The sequence below is a fragment of the Ptychodera flava genome, chromosome 5 (genome assembly GCF_041260155.1).
Source record: "Ptychodera flava strain L36383 chromosome 5, AS_Pfla_20210202, whole genome shotgun sequence".
Lineage (NCBI taxonomy): Eukaryota > Metazoa > Hemichordata > Enteropneusta > Ptychoderidae > Ptychodera > Ptychodera flava.
In genome coordinates, this window is record NC_091932.1 from 14,341,826 (window position 1) to 14,367,895 (window position 26,070).

General features: G+C 36.4%; 1 protein-coding gene across 1 annotated transcript in view; it reads left to right on the forward strand.

Moving 5' to 3' along the window:
• Positions 1-18,302, forward strand: part of LOC139133088 (voltage-dependent calcium channel subunit alpha-2/delta-2-like) — a 54,156-nt gene extending 35,854 nt beyond the window's left edge. The window contains exons 18-23 of the mRNA XM_070699506.1: positions 822-1,030; positions 2,018-2,216; positions 2,961-3,171; positions 5,848-5,986; positions 8,807-8,969; positions 15,138-18,302. Of these exons, the coding sequence (XP_070555607.1) occupies positions 822-1,030; positions 2,018-2,216; positions 2,961-3,171; positions 5,848-5,986; positions 8,807-8,969; positions 15,138-15,342 (1,126 nt within the window). The 3' untranslated portion in view covers positions 15,343-18,302. The remainder of the gene's footprint in view (positions 1-821; positions 1,031-2,017; positions 2,217-2,960; positions 3,172-5,847; positions 5,987-8,806; positions 8,970-15,137) is intronic.
• The last annotated feature ends 7,768 nt before the right edge of the window (positions 18,303-26,070 follow it).

The window sequence follows — 26,070 nt, forward strand, 5'->3', positions numbered from 1 at the left end:
TGGAAAAATCATTGTCTCCGATCCTTGAATGAAAGTGCAGACCGCAGTGAAATAAAGCTGTTCACAGTTGCATTCTTTGGTAATATAAAGAATGATAAGGCCTTCTTATATCATAGCAATGGGCAAGGATTGCTGCAAAGAAACCCAAGTGAGTTGCTAGTTTCATCGCTCTCTCTAATTGCACATAACATTAACTCAAACTGACATTGCTCTAAGTTTTGTTATCAGGTTTTTGTACTGCTAATTTCATTAAAAGTGGTTCACCCCCAATTCCCTGTAAACAGGTCCATAATCCCCATCAATAACAGTACGTTGGGGATCCAACCATGGTGGTGAAAGGGTTAAGGTAGAATGCGCCTCGGGGACAGATCTTTGGACTCTCAAACTTTGAATTTCACAATTCTTTTCTGATCTACCATTTATAGGGGTTCATTTTGAAGCTCTTTGAGTAAGAAAAGCCTTCACCATCTTAGTTTTTTGAACTCAAGAACTTACCGTACTTTTTCTCCATAGAGTTAACACAGGGATGGCAGCCATTTTGAATTTCTAATATCGGTAAATCTTGGGTAATTTGTCTCTCTAGTACCAAACTTTGCACGGTGACCCCCGATTTTTATTCTTGATTTTGAAAGTGAATGGTTGAAAGATTCCTTTAGGAAAATTTGAGCGAAAGTTTTAAGTCTTTTACTTTTGAGGCGCATTACTACCGTAAGATAGCAATAGTTAGCACAACACTACTGTGGTTACATGTTGGAAATTGGTTTATGTCTCTAGCCACCTTTCAAAAAATAAGAAACAATAACTTTTGACATGTTTTTCAGACGGCCATGGTTCCATCGTACCATGACCAACCCCGACAAAACTGCCATATCCACTGCCTACATGGACGCTGCTGGAGTCGGCAAAATCATCAGCATCTCTCAGGCCATATTTGAAGGAATGCCAGAACAGACCAAAGAGCTGTGTGATAGTGTTAGGGGCAAGAAACCAGGGGGATGTGTCTGTGACACGGATGAAGAGTGTGTTGCGGGTAAGTAATAATGAAGGAGCAAAAATGTGCAATTTTGGGATTCTTCATACATTAAGGTAGAACACACCTCGGGGACAGATATTTGGACTCTCAAACTTTTACAATTCTTTTCTGATATACCACTGGTTGGGGTTCATTTTAAAGCTCTTGGTGTAAGAAAACTTTTTATGTGCTTTGTTTTCGAAATTTGAAACTTTATTTTTTTCCATAAAGTTAACACAGGGATTACAGCCATTTTGAATTTTAAATAATCAGTAAATCTTGGGTTATCTATTTCTCTAGTATCAAAATTTACATGATGACCCCTGATCTTTTTTCTTGATTTTGAAAGAGAATGGTTGAAAGATTCCTTAAGGAAAGTTTGAGCAAAAGTTTAAGTCTTTCACTTTCGAACTACCTTAAAAGTATCCGTGAGTGTAACCTGATGATCAACATTTCTGTCTCATTGAGCATGAGCACTGACCCTCAAAACAAACTCTGTGAAACCTATTAATATGTATGTAGACTTCCCTGTAATTAGGGTCCTGTCTGAAAAGGAAAATTGTTTCTGACTAAATCATGCTGTGAATACCAGTAGAATAGAATACAAGCTTCCATTGCGCATACAAAATCAATACAGTTCGTATAGATTCATGTAACTGCAAAAGATGTCTTCACCAGTAAATCTGTTTGCCACATAAACCAAACCTGATACCTCACCCCTCACAATTGTTTCTCACCCACAATGCTTGGAGTAATTGCTACAAGGTTCAGACAACTATGCATGAGTTTACATTTGTAGTAAAATAGATAATGATAGAATAAATTAGCTTTTGTGCTGCCATATGGTGTGTAGCCATTCCTGTTATTTTCAATTGAATAAGTGGATGTATGATATGCAAATGAAAATGGAGTTTTAAGTTTTGAATGCACTCCAGCAATGACTTAACTCTTTTCAGACTCAATATATCCACCTTTCTTTATCTCTCCATCTCTCTCCGTCCACAGGGAAATGCTACATCAGTACAGCCCCTGGCTATGAAATGGAACTCTCCCGATGCGCATCAGAGAAAGTGGAGGCGGTCACAGCTCTTGACATCCTCTACAACGACTTCCACACCAACGTCTACGAGACCATGTCTGACGGCTGTAAACCATGTGGCTCAAAGTACACATGCCCTAATGGGGATGAAGGTTGCCAGACAAGGTGATCAGCCGTTCTCTATCACATCACATATATTTCATTGCTGGTATTTGGCGAATGATGAGAAAGTCGTTTTTTTACTGTGATTTTCATGTTAGTATTACTAAGGTCTTTGGAAGTTCTTGCATCTTTTTTAAATATTACTGTCTAATCTGACAAACCCTGCCTTTATCAATGCGCTTTCAGGTTTGTTACTTAATATAGCTGCATGCTAGCAACATCGGACAATGCTACCCAAAATTTGGAGAACTGTTTTAGCTGCATGCGTGGCTGATGTTGCAGCTTGTAGTCTGAGCCATAAATTCATACAAATTAGTGTGTGGATTTTTAGTATCCATTGTAACACTGGCAGATTTTGTTTTCATCAATCTTGCAGAAAATGCAGACAAATATTTATGCTTATTAATGAGAACAAATGACGTCATTTGCGATCAGTGCCACTATAATATTGTGGTATATTCTATTTATGTATTCCGCTTTGAAGTTCATAGATACAGACACCAACAGGTGATAACACAAATATGTTTGTGTTCACTCACATCTGTACAGATATCCCTGTTATACACACGCTGTGAGTGTTTGTGTTTCTGTCTTTTTCTATTATGGTAGTGTCTTTTGATCTTTCTGTCTTACCCCCCCCCCCCTTTCAAGCACACCTATATTAGCAGGGAAAAAATGTCATAGCGTGACTGCCATTTAGACTTACCAAATTTGTCACTCAACTAGAGTTTCCTGTTTTCCCCATAGGTGCTACCTGTTTGACAACTTTGCTAACCTGGTGACCGATCCTGAGTTCATCCACGCCAGCAACCTTGATGAGCGACAGTACAAGAGAGTGTCGTTCGGCAAGAAAGAAGGGGAGGTCATGCACGAACTCATCTACAAGCACAACTTCTTTCAGAGAAAGGAACAGATAGATTTCCAAGGCTCTTGCAGTGTTTCGCCATATGCACCTAAGGTACAGCATGTCATATAGCATCCCTGCTCACCCCTTTATCAACGTTGATTGTTTCAACCTCCTTGTTTTTAGCTCCCATAGCCATATGTATATATGGCAATGGAAGCTATTCTTATAGGCTAGGGAACTGTCTGTATGTCTGTATGTCTGTCCGTCAACATCAAAAACTCCAAAACCGCTGCACATTTCATCTTGATATTTGGTGTGTACATGGATGATGGGCTGTAGATGAGATTTTGTTCAAATGAAGTTGTCATTGCCAAAAATATGCAAATTAAGTGAAAAAATGAAAAAACAGTCAAAATTGAAAAACTCAATAACCACTGAGCAGATTACATGAAAAATTAGCATGTAAGTACTTTGGGCTGACCTGAAATGATTGTGCACATCTTGGGTCAGTATCTTGGATTTGCTATTTTTCATGAATTTTTTTGTAATTTTCTCCCATTTTTGGTCAAAAAATCTTCTTCTCTGAAACCACAAGTCCGATTGATTTGAAACTTGGTATGGAAGTGCATAGGAATGACCTTTCCCAAATTTGGGCAAATCGTGGTGAAATTTGCATATTTTTAGTTTACACGTCCATAGACTCCTATGTATAAGGCAGATCTCCATAGACTCCCATGTATAAGGCCACGAAAAATAAAAATTAGCAATACAATTTTTTTGACAAAATGTCACATGACCTCGGTGACCTTTGACCTCAAATATACATATTTGTCCATAACTCAGTAACCACAAGTGCTACACCCTTCATGTATGGTATGTTGGGACACCTTATGACGCCACATATTGTACCTCATTAATTATGTGCATATCTAATTTTGAGCAAGCCAATAGAGCTAGAGGTCTGATTTTTGGTATATAGGGATAACTTAGCAATACAATTTTTTTGACAGAATGTCACGTGACTTCGGTGACCTTTGACCTCAAATATACATATTTGTCTATAACTCAGTAACCACAAGTGCTACACCCTTGATATTTGGTATGATTGGACACCTTATGACACCACATACTGTACCTCATTAATTATGCACATATCTAATTCTGAGCAAGCCAATAGAGCTGGATGTCTGGTTTTTGGTATATAGGGATAACTATAGGAGAGAAAATTTTTGACCAAATGTCATGTGACCTCGATGACCTTTTACCTAAAATATATGTTTATGTCAATAAATAACCACAAGTGCTATGTCCTTTGTATTTAGTAGGATTGGAGACCTTATGACAACACACGCTTTACCTCATTAATTATGCACACATCTAATTCTGGGCAAGCGAATAGAGCTAGAGGTCTGATTTTTTGGCATATAGGGATTAATTAGCAATATAATTTTTTTTTCAAAATGTCATGTGACCTCGATGACCTTTGACCTTGATTATACATATATATGCATATCTCAGTAACCACAAGTTCTATACCCTCTAATTTTGATAGGAAATTAGACCTTAAGATGTCACATCTTGTACCTCGTTTATTATGCGCATATGTATTTCTTGGCTGGCCAATACTGCTAGAGGTCTGATCTTTTTTCTCGATTTAGAACCATAACTTAGACAAGCCTCATGTGTTTCAAATTGGGAACAACAACATAGACCTATGTGCCCATAGATCTCAACACACTTCAGTGATACTTCTTAATGACCACATTTCCCTGCCCCATCAAGACTAATACTCCTATTGCAAGTGGGGACTTTGTCATTGTCAATGGCTTGTTGAGTTAATGGTTGTATCACAGTATTCGATATTTCTAATTCTGTATTTTTTCCATTCTATATTCTGAATAAATACATTAAACATATTTCACTGTCTCCATTACATTACATTTAATACTCACTTCATGCACTTTATCCCTTTCACACATGTTCAAATATCTGACCAGAGAACAAACACTAGATAGTCCAGGATGGGAGCTACAGTGTCATTGACGCTATTTTTTAAATAATTGGGTTAAACTAAACTACCTTGATAAAAAGGGTGGCTCAATAAAATAATCAAAATAGTTTAAATCAGAATTTATCTTGGTCACAAAAATATATGCAGCTTTTTTTTACACTTTTACCAGACCTGTGTGCATACATATAGAAACCTGATGAGGTTGGACATTTCTGAATGCTGTTATTCATAGTATTGCTGCTAATATTATAGAGAATATGAAAATTGCACTAGAAAGTACTGGTACATGTACTGGTAATACTGGGATGTACATTGTATGCTATGAGACAAGAGGGTTATGCATCTAATCATAGATAGTAGAGACCTCTCTTCTGTCTATGATCTAATCTATGATCTGTAAGAGTATAAATTCCACTTAATATTGCATTCAGAGCACGGACTCTTTAATGGGACCCCATTTGGCTGTATGTACACACCGGTACCTTCAGGATAAATTCATTTGACACTAGGGGGCCAGGTGACTACTGACTGGCTGAGCTTACCTTTGAATAAAATTCAGTGTTCATCACTTCATGGGGAGTTGCAGCTACTGGTGCATTGTAAATTGGCAGTCTCTGTATCTGCATTTCTGAAATGAAATCCGTTTATTCTGTTGAGTAGTAATATTTTACCAGGTATTGGGTGCAACGGTGCCATTTTATCTGGAGTTCAGTTCACGTTTTTATTTTGTTTTTATTCACATGATATTCCCAGAGTGAATTTTTTTAATGTTTCAGGTGACACTTGAAGGAATAGCCAAGACTCCGGAAGAGTTGGATGACTACTTCCGGAATAAGGGACCAATTCCGTCATTTTCGAATAATTTTGGCTGTATACAGGATGTTGTTGGTTACCAGGCCAACAGCTCAGCTCTCGGTAAGTAGCCATAAGATAAAACTGAGAAAGCAGGCAATTAGTCAATCAGTCAGTAAATACATGTACATCCATTCATTCAGTAAATTGGTTAGCCAATCAGCAGATTGCAAACATAAGGCAGATTGTTCCCACTGTCCTTTAGCTTTTCCATTAAACTTGTCAGCTGTACGTATATTGCTACATGGTACTCATCTAGTCATGAATTATGAACTCTCAATCAGTGAAATCATGTACCATAAATCATTTCCAGTGTGTTTTTGAAGCTTTAGAAACATTCAATAAACAGTATGGGGAACCCTTGTAACACTTCAGTTGTCTCTTTCTATCTTTGGTTTGCTGTAACATTTGATGACTTCTTTCGCTACTTTTGTTTTATAAGTAATTGCAAGTTTTTGCCCTGCTCACCAAAGCATGTTGAATCGTCTGCTTTTTAGCCTGTCAACATGGCGTCTCTGTGCTCTCGCTGTCGCTCGTAACATTCGTAAATTACGAACAAAAATGAAAATTTACGAAAAAAAATAAATGCCCGATCGGCCATTTACGAACAATTTTGGTATTTTTGAAGCCTGATTTTCGGTCAAGATTATGAATTCCTGGGAAATACTGTCATATCTCGTCTTTCAAAAACTACTCTGCCCCTATATCATAAGCGTAGCGACACATGGTGATAGCTAGCTTTGGACTTTGACCTGTGACAACATGAGCATGCGCGAAAAGGTTTCAAGATCCCCAGGTCGTGTACTCTCATACTGGTGTGTTATTGCATTACGGTAGTTTCGAGACCCCCAAACACTCACATGCTGTCAACTTTCCGAATGGACGGTTGAAGCGGATCGAGGGAAGCGGGCAGTTACAAATGCTTTATAGATAGATAGTATCCTCAGCTAGGAAAGAAAGTTGGGCATAAAAACGGCAACTGATAAGCTTATGAAAAAATATGATACAATGAACCCGCCGAGAAGAGATCAAGAACAGTCAGCCTGAAAGACAGTCGAACTACAGTCTGGACCGCGCATGGTTGAACAACGTACCTTAAAGTGTTTTTCTGTGCATGGAGGAGGTGGAAGCGAGCCGGAAATCTTAGCGGGAAATCTTAGTTGTCATAGATTTGCCATTTGACGATCTGCAGATTGAATTTTTCAGTGAACTTGCCAATTTTAATAGGTTTCCTTCAAAATATTTTACAAGAAACTGTCTCAGCAAATGTTATGAATACAGATAGTTTTCTTTGATGATCCAGAGACAATGCTGTGCACAGTCCCAAGACGAAAACGTTTATCCAGACAAAAGAAAATAAATGACTATCACCTGCAGCGTTTTAAAAGTATAACTGTCTCTAAGAAAACATCAGCAGGATCACCAGTCTCAGTTTGCGTACTGAAATTTACGGTTATAATGAGGCAAACTTTGTGCGAAACCACAGACTGCCAAATGTTCTGATCCATGGTTGTTTTAAAGGAATTTTAGAACATGGCATAATGACTGCAGCTATAGAGGCACCATCCAGTACAGGTCTATGGATGACATGCATACCGGTCGGTACTTTCAAAGTAACAGAGCTTTCCAAATATCAAAAACAGGGGACAGATTTTCTAGCATCTAAAACTTGTGCAAACACTGATAATATTAATGACCACTTCATATATTAATATATATAATCATCAACCACTGACTACACACACAAAGGGAGTTACGATATACTTGAAAATGTTATTTTGTGTAATAAAGGTCGATTAATTGAATAACATTCATGGGCCGGTTGACCAAATGACACACTTTATTGAGACAAGGAAGAAATTTCAATGTTACAAGCATTCATGACCCATGATGTACTGTGTTATTCAATGGATCTTTTGAAAATGTATCAAACTATGAGTGTCAAAAAAAAACTAAAAAGGAATTTTTCATTTTCCTTTAATAATAATATGATAATAATATTGGGTTCTTATATAGCACACATATCCACAAGTACATTTGATCAAGGCGCTTTACAATTATTATTACCCCTGGTCACTGGACCTAATATGATACCACTCAACTCCCTGGGGAGCAAACAACAGCTCACATGTGCAGCCAATAAGCGCAGCAGAGCTAAACGCACACATAACAACCTCTGTCCTACCAGGTACCCATCACTCCTGGGTGGGGAGAAGCAATGAGGAATAAAGTGCCTTGCTCAAGGATACAGCACCATGGCCATGCTGGGGCTCGAACTCACCATCCTTTGATCGCGAGTCCACTGCTCTAGCCACTGACCCATGATGCCTCCACACTTTATTGAGACAAGGAAGAAATTTGTCTATAATGAAATCATTCATCATTGCTATCCCCTTAAAATCATTTATTGAGTACCAAAAGTGCTTGTTGAAAATGGGCGGCCTCAGCATTACATAATTTGTGCTTACTAATATTTTTTGAACCGAATTCGTAACTTTACTAACAATTTCGAAAGGCCAGGGAGAGCACAGCGTCTGTATGTGTTAAGTTCATTGTTGTTGTTTACATGTGAATTCTAGTCCAGACTACAATTCATTGTCAACAATAACAATGCTGTTGACACATGCACAGGCTGAGTTGACAAGCTGAATACTGTATATCTCAACATGCTTTTAGGGAGTAGAATAAGAACTGTAGTTGACACCAAAAAACAAATGTAGTTGAAACATTTCCAAAAATTACAGGCTACTGGCCTTTAAGGGTTACTTGTTCCAGTAACTGTCAACTTGTTGTGATATACCAATGGCTACAATGACGTGCAAAATCACGGTCAAATTTACAAGTTCTTCACTGCCCATAACAAGAACACTGATTTGTCTTCAGGTCCGAGCGGAATGATAACAGGGAATATCACTGGACCCTGCAAATCTGGCTTTTACTACCTGACGGCTTTGCCTAAAACCAATCTTTTCCTGTTGGTCATGGAAAACTGGAGAAATGACTCAGAGAGCAACTTTTTTAACTTCAACTGTAGGATTACAAATAGGTAAGTCAGTCAGGAGAAATATTTGGTGACCCAATTTCTAATCCATGGTACAAGCATAATTATTTGGCCAATGCATTGAATTTAGGTATTTAGTTGATGACTTACATGTAGTGATTCAATAGTTTATATGTATATGTACATGGGAGATTGTTGCCAAAACAAAATCAGTTGTATGTCTCTATGTTACAGTGGTTTGCGTTGAAGCGTTGGCAATATGGGAACTAGACACCATCTTAATTGAGTAGTTGCCAACATGTCAGGTGTAATTTTCATCTAATGGTAATTTCAGTCAACTACATGGGGGTCGTGATAGAGGGACTGTGACTACATGTACAAAGAAATAAACTCTCTGAAGATTAAAACATTTTCTGGAAGCGTTGTTTTGACTGGGCGTGACCTCCTTCCAGACAATATTGTTTCAACTTTCACAGGGTTTATTTCTTTGTGATTGACTGGCAATGCCACTAGACAATAGTTACACCTGATGGTGTTGGCAAGAACTCCTCATACCATTCCTTTGTGAAACATTTGACAAGTAAATTCAAATTTTAACGGTCATTTTGATTGCCCATCATTTTCAAAAATTGGTAATATTGCAAAGGAAACAGAACATACAATGTCAGTTGCTTTATATTGAACTACTCTGTGCAGCTTATGTGAAGATTACAGTGCAGATATGCACAGTATCCACGGTTTTTGCTTTTCTGCATGGAACTGCAATTTAATGCTTGGGCAAACATTTAATTGCAGTGTAATCTTTATTAGTCCCCACGGACACCGTATGGGGGGACTTATAGGTTTGGTCATGTCCGTGCGTGCGTGCGTGCGTGCGTGCGTGCGTGTGTGCGTCCGTCCGTCCGTTCACGCAGATATCTCAGAGATGCAAGAAGTGGTTTCATTCAAATTTGGTACAAGGATTACTTCATATGTCATACAGATGCACGTCAATTTGTTTTGTGATACAATCCAATATGGCCGCCAGGCGGCCATTTTATTACGATTTTTTCATGTACAGAGCCATAACTCAGACATGTTTCAACCGATTTTATTCAAAGTTGGTACAAGGACATTGACCAATTTCATAGATATGCACGTCAATTTGTTTTGTGATACGATCCAATATGGCTGCTGTGTGGCCATTTTGTTACGATTTTTTCATATACAGAGGCATAACTCAGGCATATCTCAACCGATTTTATTCAAAGTTGGTACAAGGACATTGACCTATGTCATACATATGTACGTCGATTTGTTATGTGATACAATCCAATATGGCCGCTAGGCAGCCATTTTATTACGATGTTTTCATGTACAGAGCCATAACTCAGACATGTTTCAACCGATTTTATTCAAAGTTGGTACAAGGAGATTGACTAATGTCATACATATGCATGTCAATTTGTTATGTGATACGATCCAATATGGCTGCCTTGCGGCCATTTTGTTACGATTTTTCATGTACAGAGCCATAACTCAGGCATATCTCAACCGAAGTTGGCACAAGGACATTAACCTATGTCATACATATGTATGTCAATTTGTTTCATGATATGATCCAATATGGCTGCATGGCAGCCATTTTGTTACAATTTTTTCGTGTCCTTAGCCAAAACTTGGGCATGTCTCAACTAATTTTATTCAACGATTTTATTCAAACTTTGTACAAGGACGTTGACCTATGTCATACATATGCACATTGATTTGTTTTATGATACAATCCAATATGGCCGCCGTGTGGCCATTTTTTTCCAATTTTTTCATGTCCGGAACCATAACTCAGACATGTATCAAGCAAATTTATTCAAAGTTGGTACAAGGACATTGACTTATTTATACATATGTATGTCGATTGGTTTCACGAGATGGTCCAATATGGCCACATGGTAGCAATTTTGTTATGGTTGTTTCATGTCGAGAGCCATAACTCTGGCAAGTCTCAACTGATCTTATTCAAAGTTGGTACATGTACATTGACTTACGTCATACATATACATGTTGATTTTTAGCTACTATAGACTATAGTCTATAGAAGCTATTGGGATGGGTATCCGTCCGGCGTCCGTCGTCAGTCAGTCTCTATGTATGTATGTATGTCCGTTTGTGAGGCGTCTGTCCACTCAAATATCTTGAGAACCGCAGTACTTACTTGTTGTGTAGATGAAAAATATGATTTTGAGAAACTATTTTTTTTAATTTTTTGATATTGTTGAAAATAGGCAAATTAATGCCAAAAAAGGCGTTTTTGGTAAAAAATCTTCTTCTTCATAACCGCTTGTCAGACAGCTTTGTTATTTGGTATACAGGTCCCTAGGGACAACCTAACTTAGATTTGTTCAAATTGTGATGAAATATGCAAATCTGTATTTTTAAGGAATTTTTTTTGTCATTTTTGATCAAAATTAGACTTACATTGTATGTAATTCTTGTACTGTATAAACCCTATCAATTCACCCAGAAAAAAATAATTAATATGATTTTAAATAATTGAATTAATTAGGTAATCATCAAAGCCAAAATAATTTTAGTGTAGAATTATCAGAAAGTTCAACTTTTTTTGACAGTTCATAGTGAAATGCTTACCATCTTGGAGGATTAAAACATGTAAAGGCAACTTTCCTGAATCCCAACTTTGACATATTCTGAACCGTCATTTATTGTGCCCTGTATGTCATCTAAAAGAAATTGCTCATAATAGTTTGTCATGATAGGGTGGTCAAATAAATAGAGATAGAGAAAGTTCTAATTTCCATTTATGGTTGACTTGGTAAGGATAAAATAAAATTACTTTTTGAGGGAAAAAATAGAGTGGTCAATTAAAAGAGTGGTCAAAGTGATAGGGTTTTTATGGTAAAGCTGGGCTGTAAGATTCCTCATGTGCTATTTATAGCAATTATGCAATCTGTGTAAACAGTGCAATGAAAGTGTTACATGATGCTTTTGATGACCTTGAACTTCTTAAGTTTCAAACATTTGTCTCTTCAGTGTGCTTTCTCTGAGTATGTACAGTCTCAACTTATTCAACAGAACTTACTTACAATGTTAATTTGAAAGTTAAAATGTGCTTGGTTAATAGGATGAAAATACTGATAAAAGGATAACCAGCTTAAGATTCTTTATAACCGGACAGATATGCTGTTTTTTTTATGATGAAAATCTTGATTTAAGCAAGTCTTGTTTACTTTAATTAGAATGTAATTAACTCTCGTTTATTAGCTACTATAGACTAATATAGTCTATAGAAGCTATTGGGATGGGTATCTGTCCGGCGTGCACTGTCAGTATGTACCAGTATGTATGTATGTATGTATGTATGTATGTATGTATGTATGTCCGTTTATGAGGCGTCCGTCCACTCAAATATCTTGAGAACTGCAGTACTTACTGATTTGATATTTGTTGTGTGGAAAAAATATATGATTTTGAGAAACTCTTTTTATTAATTTTTGATATTGTTGAAATATGCAAATTAGCACCAAAAAAGGCATTTTGGTAAAAAATCTTCTCTATAACCACTGGTCAGACAGCTTTGTTATTTGGTATAGATAAACTCAACACTTTTTGTAAGAAATGGAAACTGAAAGTCAATGTGAATAAGTCGAAAATTGTTGTATTTAGAAAAGGAGGCAGACTTAAAAATTATGAAAAGTGGTTCCTTGAAGGTACTCGTATTGAAACTGTTTCTTATTTTAACTATCTTGGAGTGTCACTCTCATGTTCCGGTATTTGGTCAAATGCTCAATTAGCTTTGGCAAAACGGGGTAGAAATGCAATCTTTGCACTTAAAAAGTGTCTTTGTAAATTTAAGAATAGCTTAAAAATTGATGTTGCTTTAAAGATTTTCGATTACAAGATTTTACCAATACTTATGTATGGCTGTGAAGTTTGGGGGTTTCATGAGGCTTGTGACATTGAAAGAGTTCACACCTTATTCTGTAAATATGTACTTCAAGTAAGCAATGCAGCTTGTAATTCTGCTGTACTTGGTGAACTCGGTAGGCATCCTTTACGTATTTATAGATTTCATCGGATTATCAAATATTGGCTTAAACTCTTAAATAGTAGTGACCATACATTTGTCAAACAGTGTTATAACTATCAGTTTGAAATGGCAGAAAAGGGGTATGACTGCTGGGCATTGAGAATTAAAAATCTTTTGTACAGCTATGGTTTTGGTATTGTTTGGGGAACTCAGAATGTAGGAGATGAAAATCAGTTCTTGTCAATTTTTAAGCAAAGGACACTCGATATCGGATGTCAGCACTGGTCAGCTAGTCTTACTGAATTTTCTAAGCTGGATACTTACCGTTTGTACAAAAATAGTTTAAATCTTGAGAAATATTTGTCAGTTATTGATATACAAAAATTTAGAAGAGCTCTATGTATGTTTAGAATATCTAGCCATAAACTGCGTATTGAATATGGTAGACGTGAAAAGCTATGTAGAGAGAGAAGAATATGTCAATTGTGTAACATGGAACAAGTTGAAGATGAATTTCATTTTAGTCTTGTATGTCCTGTATATAAAGATTTAAGAAAGAAGTTTCTTCCATCTTACTGTCATGAATTCCCATCAATGATAAAATTTTCATCGCTTTTAAAGTCTCAAAACTCATGTACTTTATCTAATCTGTCAAAATTTATCTTTTATGGTTTCAAACTAAGAGATCAATTGTTAAAAAACGGGTAAATTTTCTGGGTTTTTTCTCTGATTTGTATTACAAGAATTGCCTGCTATTTGTACAACCCTACCCCCCCCCATTAATTTATGTTTCTGTTATGTAGCTTTAAATGTATCAGAGGCTGGAGGCCTAGCATACTGAATAAACAATGTTGTTATTTGGTATACAGGTCCCTAGGGATAACCCAACTTAAGATTTGTTAAAATTGTGATGAACTATGCAAATCTGTATTTTTATGGAATTTTTTTTTCCATTTTTGGTCAGGCCATCCTGAAATGAGCTATCAAAGATATCCACCTTCTTCATCAATACATGTGTCACAAAAGGTTATTCTCTACATAACACAGCAGAGCTCTGTCAACTGTTGAGTCGCTTGTTTTTTCAAAACCGCTGGTCATACAGCTTTAATATTTGGTTTACAGGTCCCTAGGATGACTCATACAGTCAGGAAATACTTAATTTTGTATCCATGTCTATAGTAGCTTCAGGGACTTTGGCCCTATGTTTTAAACAGTAAGATCAAATATCGCTGCATGGCGGTGATTTTGTTACAATTTTCAAATGTACAGAGCCATAACTCAGACATTTTTCCACCAGTATCACACAAAGTTGGTAAGAGGACATTGACCTATTTCATACATATGCTCGTCAATTTGTTTCACGTCATGTAGCAGTAACATGTCAATTATTGAAGTTTCGTAAGTAGGCTGATATGTCAAGAAATACGTACTGCATCAAATTCATGAAACTTTATACAGATGTTAACTGATGTTAAGCTCACATTGCTTTAACATTGAAAAAGACATTTATCAGTGTCATTTTAATTAATTTGTAATTGCATAAGTAATGAACTTTCCTAATTAGGGTGATATAGCCACAAATAATACAATGGCAAATGTGATGAAACTTGATACAGATGTTGATCTCATAGTGTTGTAAATACTGCATCAAACTTTATGAAATATGGTACCAGTGATAATCTGTCAAGTGTTAGAATTGTATGCAAAAATGTTTTGCAACATCCTGTTGATTAATTCCTAGTTGACTCATTTTATGAAGTTCAGGATGGTGGCCTACATTGGATTTATGTTTTCATCACCATGGAACTCATTCTTGGCCATTGAGCACCATCTGTATCAAAGTATTTTTATCACAGACCTAATTAATGAAAAGGACTCTATCCTCTCTGAGGACATGTAATCAAAGTACCCATTAACAAGTGGGGACTGTGTCATCAACGATGACTTGTCTTGTTAAAAATTGCAGACACAATCCCAGCGTTAAGTTAAATATAATAATTATAGTATATACACCTAAATTAGTACATTCTAAAAAACTTATTTTGGTTTGAAAGTAAAATCATAAAGAGATACATGTACAGCTAGTGGGGCTTTAAGAGATTGATTTCATGTAGGCATATGATAACAACAATGTAGTTCTGTCTTTCTCTCCACACTCCTTACACCCACCTTTCCTTTCCACCTACCAGCATTTCAGGCACGGGAGCATTCAGGATCATCAATGGCACATGTGCCCACACAGATGAACAGGCTAGTTTGGCCCTGGAGCAGAAGTGTCCTGTCATCAAAGACATCAACGTAGCATGCACCTACCTGACAGCCAGCACTACAAGTGTCGACAAGCTCCTCCTGCTTCTCAGCATTGTCTTGTGTCTATTCAGCTCACGAAGGTGAAACTGTGTTCCAGCACAGCTTAATGTCGGTATATTTCTGAGCCAAGATTCTGATTCTGATTCGTTTAGATTGAGAATACAGGCCATCATGGCAAGCTCTAAATGCAGATTCACATATACTCAATTATGGTTATTTCTATTCCACTGTTTTCATCACCACAGTTTGATACACCCCAATCACTTCTTTCAGGCAAACTTGGATTCTTTTGAACAGCAAGCATGCGTTAAAGGGTGTATAAAAATGTGAAAATAGTTTTTGCTGGTGCCCCCTCTTACACAGACACCATAACCACACAAATGTACAAATTAACTTGGTAGTATGCACCTCAGTAGTGAAAGACTTAAAACTTGTGCTCAAACTTTCTTCAAAGAAACTTTCAACCATTCTCTTACCAAATCAAGAATAAAAATAAAAGCAACTCCAGAAACAGCACAACTCTGTACAGCACTTGCAGCAGAAGGCGATACAAGTCACATGACAGCGGCATGCATCACCATGAATAATGCATGCAGGCTCTTTGTAATATTATGAGCTGGGTGTATACTTTTCAAAAATCAGGGGTCACCGTGCAAAGTTTGGTACCAGGTAAACAAATTACTCAGTATTTGCCGATATTTGAAAATCAAAATGGCTGCTACCCCAGTGGTAAATCTATATGGAAAAATAAAATTTGTTGATTTTCAAAAAACTAAGTGTAAATTTTTGAGCCCTAAAAAGTGGGTAGATCAGAAGAGTATTGTAAAATTTTAGAGTCCAAATATCTGTCCCAAGGCGCATTCTACTGTAAAGAGACAACATACATGTAACATAAATGTTACGGGATTATATCCTATTTGAAGTTGTTTATCTGATTCTGTTGTTTGAGCTATACCTTGGCATAAGCTGGATAACTCTGCTTTCATGCTGCTTATATAGGTTAGGTTCATACCTTAAATGCATCTCAGTGATATATGTGCGTGTAAATATGGCATATGCTGACATTTCCTGTTAAGGAATTCAACAACTAGGAGAGGAAATTATGAGTAGCCTTTACTCACAAAAGTTAAGTGTATGCATAACCAAAATAATATTGGATGATGGTGATTTTTCCTTTGAACCTTTGAACCCATTTCAGGGATGAATACCAGTGACCAAAGGGTCGGCATCAAAGGGTTAACCTGCTTACCCCCATTTCTGTAGACAGCTCCCACATTCTCTATTGAGAACAATGGATTTGGGCCAAACCATGGACGTGATAGGGTGAAAAATTGATGAAGAAAATTTCTTTGTGTGTGAAATACTCGGAGTATTCTAACATTTCAAAACATGTTTCTGAGTTGAAAGAAAGAGGCACAAATCAAGTCAATCATATGTCCTTGATCTTGACCTTGCTAGTTACCTTTGACCTTGAATAGAAATTTTAACTTGCCAATAATTGAATTAATTGTACAATTGTAGCAACTTTCTTTTTTTGAAAATTGATCTTGCTGCCCTTTCTGTCATATTACATTTTGAATAATTAAATTGAAAATATACCATAGAGCAATACCATTCCTGGAACCAAAGATATTTTTCATAGCACATATTTATTGTATCGCTAGTAATGTCTCTCATGGGTCCAATGATGGCAAAATAGTATTGTAAAATTGAACCTGACCAAAATTATTGACAAGCAAGATGGTTGGAAAGGATAAACTTGATGAAGTGCCTATATGATATTGGCGTTTTGAACTTGGTACTTATACTCACACATAAATGTTAAATAATCTTTTAGACAAACTGTAAATTCCTTCAGTTTCACGTGAAACTTAAATTGTGAATATGCACGATAGACTTAAATGTGAATTCAAAATTTAAAAAGGTATTAATTCAGAATCAGGATGTGGCTATTCAATTGAACCTGGCTTCAGTAGGGAATTCTTTGGTGATGAGGGACCGTGATCCCTCCAGGAGGGGCCGCGTGTTACTTTAGGGTCCAGTATACTCTTGGATGCAATTGTGGCGAGAAAATTACTTTTAACTGTTAAATCTTGATAAAATAATAAGGAAATGAAATAGATTAATTGCCTTTATATGACCACAGCATACATTTTTCACAAATATTCATATTTTCCAAAGCTTTATTAACTTAATTCATATTTTATCTTACTCAAATTTACTTCTTGTAGAACTCAGGCAATAAGAATATCACGACGCATTCACTGTTAAACTTTCTAAAGTGGAATAGATGCTAAAAGTTGTGTAAAAGTTAATTACTTAGAGTGTGTAACAGTGCTCCAGATAAATTTTTTCTTTTATGTAATCACTTGGAAGAACTAGTCTCAAAAAATAATTCTAAAGTGTGTCATTTATTAAAGTTTCTGCTCCTAAATGCTGCAAATTCAGATCAATTTGGTAGTCGTAGGATAGTTTGGTTATGTAGAGAATATTGTGATTGCTTAGTGAATTTTGTCACACCGAATATTTCATATTAAGGGAGTATGCACCTTGAAATTGAAGGACTTAGACTTTTGCCCAAACTTTCCTCAATAAAACTTTCAACCATTGTCTTAATAAATCCAGAATAAAAATCAGGGGCCATCGTGCAAATTTTGTACTAGAGAAACAAATTACCTACCATTTACCGCTATTTCAAATTCAAAATGGTTGTCATCCCTATGTTAACTCCATGGAGAAAAATAAAATTTTCAATATTCAAAAAACTAAGACAGTGAAACTCTTTGTTTCTCCAAGAGCTTTGAAGTGAGCCCCTATAAGTGGTAGATCAGAAGAGAAATATAAAAATTTGACAGTCTGTATATCTGTCCCTGAGGCGCATTCTACCCTAAGGTAGTATATGCCTCTCCAATTGAAAAAACTGATATTTTTGCTCAAACTTTCCTCAAGGAAACTTTCAATCATTCTCTTACCAAATCATTAATAAAAATTAAGCAGTCACCATGCAATGTTTGGAAACGAATTACCTGACATTTACCAATATTGAAAATTCAAAATAACCGCCTTCCCAAATGTTATCTCTAAGAGGAAAATTTAAATTTGATTTTCAAAAATAAGATGGTGAAAACTGTATGAACGACCAGGCCTTCAAAATGAGCCCCAACATTCAGTAGACTAGAAAAAGTATTGGGAAATTTTGAAGGTCTGAATAGCTGTCCATTAGATGCATTCTAACTTAATATGGCTGTGTGATTGTATATTATATGTTTTCTTTGAATTTGATCACTTTGAAGAATGACAAGTAAATCATAATTAAAGTAAATATTTTAAGATTGCCCTGATGCTGGCTTCATCTGCGAACACATTGAACATGTTTGCCTGTTTTATTAGACCAGATTACTTTCAAGAGATACTTGAAATTTCTCCGCTACAGCGCTACTGTGCAATCATGTGATGTGAACATTTTCTTGTGATGTGGAGAATTTTTCTCACTATATTTATTTATGCCAGATCAGCTTTGAAGACACATTGTATTGAATGCATTTTGGTAAATTCATTTTGATTGTAAGTCATCATACATGTAGGATGTCATATTATACAACACGGAGTGCACAAATTCTATTGTTTTTTGTTAATCATTAACCGAGACAATATTTGAAAGTCAATCCACTCTGAAAATACTACTGTAAATGGTGTACAATGATAACACACCAACCACATATTTTCAACATCACAACAAAAGAATTTTGCAAGAGAAGGACATTCAGGCAAATACAAAAATTGTTGACTTTATTGAACTGATCAGCAAATGAATTATGACAATTATCGTCAAATTTAAAAAAGTTATATGGCATTAAAGGGATACAGTCATTGGAACCACGCTCAAAGGTCGTATGGGACCCATATGACCAATATAAACACTGTATCCAAGGTACGATGGTCATTGATGAAAGTTAAAACATGTCTGTCATAATCTACATCGTATAATTTAAATGTTGCAGCTATGATGATGAGGTGCATCTAGATATCGTGCACGAAATACATTATTTGTAAACAAGAAACTCGCACAGGCACAGTTCCGATGACTGTTTACCTTTAAGGTGTATCACATCAACCTCAAAGTCTAATCGTTAGGATTAAGATCATACTTCTTTTGCCATTCAAATGAAATCGCAAGGAAATATTTTACACAAATTGCAAAAATCTTCAGGAATTTGCCTTATTAAACCAGAAATCACAGTTACTTCAAAATACTCACTATTGTTGTAATGCCGTAGCTCTTGAAATGTAAGAGTACAATCAGAATGTACAGATGTGTTTTCACCTTCAACAATCTCTCAAAATATTAAATCACTGTGGACAAGAAAAATACATCTCTCTTTCTGAGCAGTCCACAGCCGTACTTAAGTATGCTACACAATTATACTTAACTTTATTTAAAGCTGATTCACTTAGTACACAAAAGGCTGATACAATACAAACTTCTATTACCTTACTTTTTTCACAGATATTTATTTGATAGTTTAATTATATTTTTATGAGACTCACCTTTTTTAAAGTAGTATTTATTGAAACCTTTCAACTTTAAATTTATGATATATATTAAAGTCCCTAGACTTGTTATTTATTTGACATTGTCTTATGTGGAAAGCATTTTAGAATGCATTTTTTTTTGTGTAAATGATGTCTTAGAAATATGCAATTTCTCTGTGTACTTATTATGAATCTGTATATAATATAATGTGTATGTGATATGTCAAAACTTTTTCAATACTGTAATTTAAAATTTTGTCAGTTGTCTGTGATGCTATTCTAAGGAATAAAAAAGTGATAGAAGATTTACACCATTACTTCAACTGTGTGCATGCCTTATTCCATCACTGGGACAATGATTGTGACTCCACTCGTTCCTCCTCATCTTTGTAAGACGGAAATTTCAGCAGTTCGCCATCTATAGGACAGCTGGAATGTTTCAGAGTTTACTTGAAATCGCAGAAAGGTTATTTGAAAGTGCTACAATTATTGCGGACTTCCAAAGCGGGCAGGTGTCGTTTAAAAACATCCCATCACTGAAGGTCTCACACAAGGATCTGATGTAGTGTAAGTTCTATACCATATTAATTGTTTGAATCCCACTTTTAAAAAAAATTATATTTCATCGTGTACAATGTCATGTATGTGTATATAACACAATTGGAATTAATTTGGGATGATTGGATCTTCATATTTTTCAAATTTCTCAAAAGTGTTAGGGTGCCCTATTGCTGAATGTTGCAATGTTACAAATTACTCATAAAAACAAGTGTGTAACGTAAAAAGAAAAGCAAATTAGCTTACATTTGCAGATTTTAAAGACATTACTTCACCATCCGATTATCCCACATTTAGTTCCAATCGTGTTAGAACATTCACTATTTTGAACACGCTGTTTCTTTCATAATCATAATATTACTATAATATCTTTGCAACTATACACACCTTACTACCTAGCCTATGTACCTATCTCCATGCTCTGATTCCATCATGAAAGGTACACACCAAAACAATACATTGACTGTGTTATGAAAAATGGCTGTGTATCTGCGAGGGAGTGTTTTTATGGTGTCTGCCAGTCTAAGCCCAGCTGGAATTTTCAGTGTTTTCAAGTAAACTTTATATAGCCCGGCCTTCTAATCAGTGAGCTTCAGCAAGACTGTGTATGGATATTAGATATGAAAGTGCAACTTGACATTTTAGCAATACTGGTGACTTACCAGAAGCCTGAAAGGTGACATCACCGACAAGATCTTCTCCAGAAAGAGGAGAGGAAACGGAATTTCAAAAGGTACAGGATATGTGCGAAACTATAGTCTACATTTTCCTTGCAGCAACTGTTCACCATACCTGGTAGATGCAAATAATATGATTTAACGATGAAAATCTCGAAGATTGAAAAAGAAGGCTGTACAATACAAAAAACCCATGGCCACTCAAACTTTCTAGGGGCATCACAATATTCCAATGATTCTTTTCGCATTCTGGCAATGGGATTCAATGGACAGTGCACGGCACCGTTCTCCCTGGATGTTCTGGCTTCGAGGCAACAGCGCCCTCAGTGTTAAGGCGTAACAATATATCGTCATGAATAAGCAGTCTTTTCTCATTCATTTGATATTAATAATCACGATCAAAATCCTGAGTTTTGAAATGTTCAATGTTCGTCAGATGGCCATATTATATATTCATTTAACTGAAGAGCTCTCAAGATAATTTGAATACATGTATTGTGTACGATTAAAGCACGTAAACGGTGTACCGGTGGTTGTGATTGGGTGCTGCCGATTTAACACAGCCAGAAGACACTTCTGACTGTATTGAACAGATGTGAAGTATTCGTATATGAGACGTTCACAGGTCTCTGTCTTGGTTGATTCTACCACACAGCTCGCTCCAGACACAAAGAACGTCTCTCTAATAACTTTTGAATCGATTTATGACCACGAAGTGGAAAGATTATACTTCATACAGAATCGACTGAGTAAAAACCTACCCCTTCGGATTCGCTTGTCGATGGGCTGGCCAGCCTCTAAATTCGGTGCTAATTCTCCAAAAAACGTTTTCGATTTCTCGACCCCCTGCCGGAGTGTCACCATACGCTTTGGGTACTCTAAGGACAAATCGTCTCGTGATACAAAAATTCCCGACTATAATTATTCCATAATATGTCTATTGGCGGCATTTTTCTGCCACCTGGGGACGTTTTGAAACTTCACGCGCCATCGACTGACAAACAACGTGTCTCACAAGGCAAGGCCGAGTGGTTCGGCGAGTCGCAAAGCCCGGACCGAGACGAGACCAAAAGACCTCCTATCTTACCGATAAAAAAGTTTCGGGTTTTTTTGCACATAGGCAGCAGCTGAGAGAGCTGCCATATAGGTAATAAAAGTTTGCGGAATGAATTAAATAAACTAATACTTTCCTCAGATTAAACCAATTTCAAAGGCCGTTCACAGCAAATATTGTTAACGAAACCATGAAACCTGGAAATAGCTAAACAAGGAGAAATAAGATTTATTTCTCGAAACAGCCTTTCACAACATGCTTTTCAAACACCGGAAAGCAGGCACCAATATCGACCCGAAATCTATTACAAAGTTCATGAAAAATTGACACAAAACCAAAAGTTCGGATAATCGATTTAAATGCCTAAAACAAACTAATCGTTGTCAGATTAGTACAACATTTACTGTTAACATAACAAACACTAGAAACGCTCAAAATATGCCCTAAAACAAAAATCCTTATAAGCGTCCAGAAACTACGGTCGATGCTGGGTCAAGTTAATTATAATATGACACCACACACCAGATCGCTCACTATAGAGTCAGTCAATAGTGGCTATAACTCTCTCAATAACGAATCTGGCTTCTCCTCTTTGAGGACAAAGATGACTTTATCACACAACCAAGCGGAGGGGATACAAAACAAGAGAGAGACTGATGAAGGAACCCCATTTTTGGTTCTTAAACACGGTGAAGACAATCACTCAATCAACAAACCGGTTTACCGGGGACCCAGATCACATGACTAGGGTCAAAGCACTATCGATTCACCGGTGTCTCGCCATATATTCCACACAAAATAAATGCAATGATCCTTTTATTCACCATATCGTAATATTAAACAACTTGGTAGAGCCGATGTGTGGAGTTGCCCTCATTTTCTTTTATAATTCACAGTAGATATCAGTGTAGAATCTGAATCTGGCGCTTATCGCATATATCACTTGGGCCAAAATGCCGACGTCGCAGTTCGCATGTTTCAAGCTCACCTTGAACTCAAGTTGAAAAACCTCAACAAATCTTTTTTCAGTTGTTCCAATCGTTGATTGTGCTATCTCTTGCTTTGTGCATCGATCTTTGACACTCTCAACAAACTGCAAGCTTTCTGTAGTGTTGTATATATGATGTATTTACAACGCCTGGTCTGAGGGGTCATTTTGGTCTCGTCTCGTCTCGGTCCGGGGTTTGCGACTCGCCCGAGTGGTTCCGGGTCTCAACACTTGGAACTTTCCTGTCGACAGAAACATATGGCGTAATTTCCAATGCAATCTTGAATCAATCTTGCCTCAGATTTCATAGTGTCCCTGAAAGAATAATTAAAAACTCTTATTATAAGGAAAATACCTTATGTTATGGGGAATAATGAAACCGACTGACTAGGCCCTTGGTAACCGTGATTTAAATTTTCTCTATTGGGAGTGTAATGTAAAAGTGTATTACAAAATCTGTTCACCTCTTCATCAAATATAGTGTTGCGTAATACCAACACTAGACTTGGTAAAAGTCTGTGATTTGTGAATGTTTGAGTAGAGTGAACGCAATGATTTGTATTTTGCTTTCATGTGAAACGCGCGCGTGAGTGGAGTCGACGCGATGAGTGGGGTGAACGCTATACAGGGGAGTTTCACCCGGAAACTATCATAAATGATCTATTTTTAAAAATTCACCGACTTGAACCAAGTCTATACCAACATTCATACATCGTACAAGTATGAAACTCATTTGTTGAATGCAAGTTCAACTTGATCTGTACTATATCTCTAAAACGTCCACAAAAAGACAACGCGCACGTGAACAAAATATCCCAAATTTGGAATTTTACACAATAATCACACGAACAGGTTAAAAAAGCAGAGTAAATAGGAGTACAGTTCGTCGAAGCAGTTCTTTGATTCCGGGAAATGCAAAAAAAAACCCCAATTGCCAGATGCACTCTCGAGAAGATGGAGGACACAGTCATAGAAAGCTAGGGTGTACACATATGTACCGCGGTTTTGGCCATCACGTTTTCGCCTCATATCGACTTTTGACCAAAGAAATATTGCAGAAATTTAGATGTTTGACCCCTGCTTTTGCCTGCAGCATTTTTGTTGCAAATGTAGTGTTTTGACGTCAGTATATTTTGGCCTAAATGTAGACTTGACGCCCCCCCCCCCCCCGCCTATTTAACAGGAAATTGTTATAGTTTGTGCTTTGACATTGGAACTCAGTGTCTGGGGTTCGTGACCTTTACCGAAATCGGAGTTAAGTCCTCGCCGGCATACAACTTATTCGTAACAGAACATCTGCGATTTGGCAGCCGGCAACCTTTACGAACACGGTAGCCTGACATTTTCAGTTGCCTCATTCGATACAAAGATGAAAGCCTCGCGGCAAACGCGAAAGGATCTTACAGGTATACCATGTCACTGCTGATAAATCAATCGAGGTTTTTTCACCGACCCGAGACAGACAGAGCATGCCATCTGCTCAGACGCATGCAACTGTTGGAAAGTGTTTGTCGGACGCTCTGCTATTAAACTGGCTTTTCCTTGTTTTGTTATCCAGTAATAAGAGAAAGGGGTCATATAAGAAGCTGCTAAGAATTTAGAAGAGCCCTAGGTATGGAAGACCAATGTAGTAAATACCAGAATGACTCGGTCATCTCGAAAAACAATCCTGAGACAATATTGCGCGGTTGTGATAAGGGTTTCCCATTGAAATCATTTGAAAAGATAAAACAGGATAATACATGTATTTTGTATGAGTCAGAACATGTTGGAAAATAAATTAGACATATGACGTTTTTGCAAAAGTTGGATCTCTTCACCAGGTGAGTTAGTAAAATCGGCTGATAATATCATAGAATGAGAGAAATGAAGAATCTTGTAAACATTTTCAAACTCATTGTAATGTCTTTCCTGTTTAGCGAGATATTTTACTGAATATATTCTGTCCCTTAAACGATTATAAATATTCGCCGACAGTCTAAGAAGACTGCAGTACTTCACATTTCTCTCTCTCTCTCTCTCTCTCTCTCTCTCTCTCTCTCTCTCTCTCTCTCTCTCTCTCTCTCTCTCTCTCTCTCTCTCTCCAGGAGAGATGCGTGTGTGTATATATATATATATATATATATATATATATATATATATATATATATATATATATATATATATATATATATATATATATATATATGTATGTGTGTATGTATATATATCTGTGTGTTTTTAGAGTTTTATCATCGAGCACTTTACATTTATTTCCCAGGAGAGACGTTTATATATATATATATAATATATATATATATATATATATATATATATATATATATATATATATATATATATATATATACGTATATACACGTATATATATATGTATATTATATGTATATATATTTATGTATATATATATATATATATATATATATATATATATATATATATATATATATATATATATATATATATATATATATGTAAAGAGCTCGAAGTTAAAAAAGCTAAGAGCAGAATATTATGCTTCATTTAAAGCTTTCCCCATACATGGGCAAACTCAATGACGTCATCAACATTGATTTATTATTAATATGACTCATTCGGTTAATTGGGCCTTGACAGTCATTGCCGTAGTTCTCCTTATCTCCTATTTACAGACAGAGTTTTTGTGTTCAGGCTGATGTATCAACACACGTCCTTTTTATGACATTTAATGAAAAACATGTCCCTGGAAAATCGCAGTCTATATACAGTGTGTAGGATCATGGGCCTTTGCGTACAAATGCCAATGAGCCTAAAATGTCCAAGGTTTAACCTTTCCAGGCGTTGCCGTGTCGAAATTCGATTTAATCATTAAAGTATACATTTTAAGGTAGAACGCGCCTCGGGGACCGAAATTCGGGCTTTCAAATTTTATCAATTCTCTTTTGACCTATCACTTTTGGGGGCTCATTTTAAAGCTCTTGATGGAAGAAAAGTTTTTACCGTCTTAGGTTTTCGAAAACTGAATT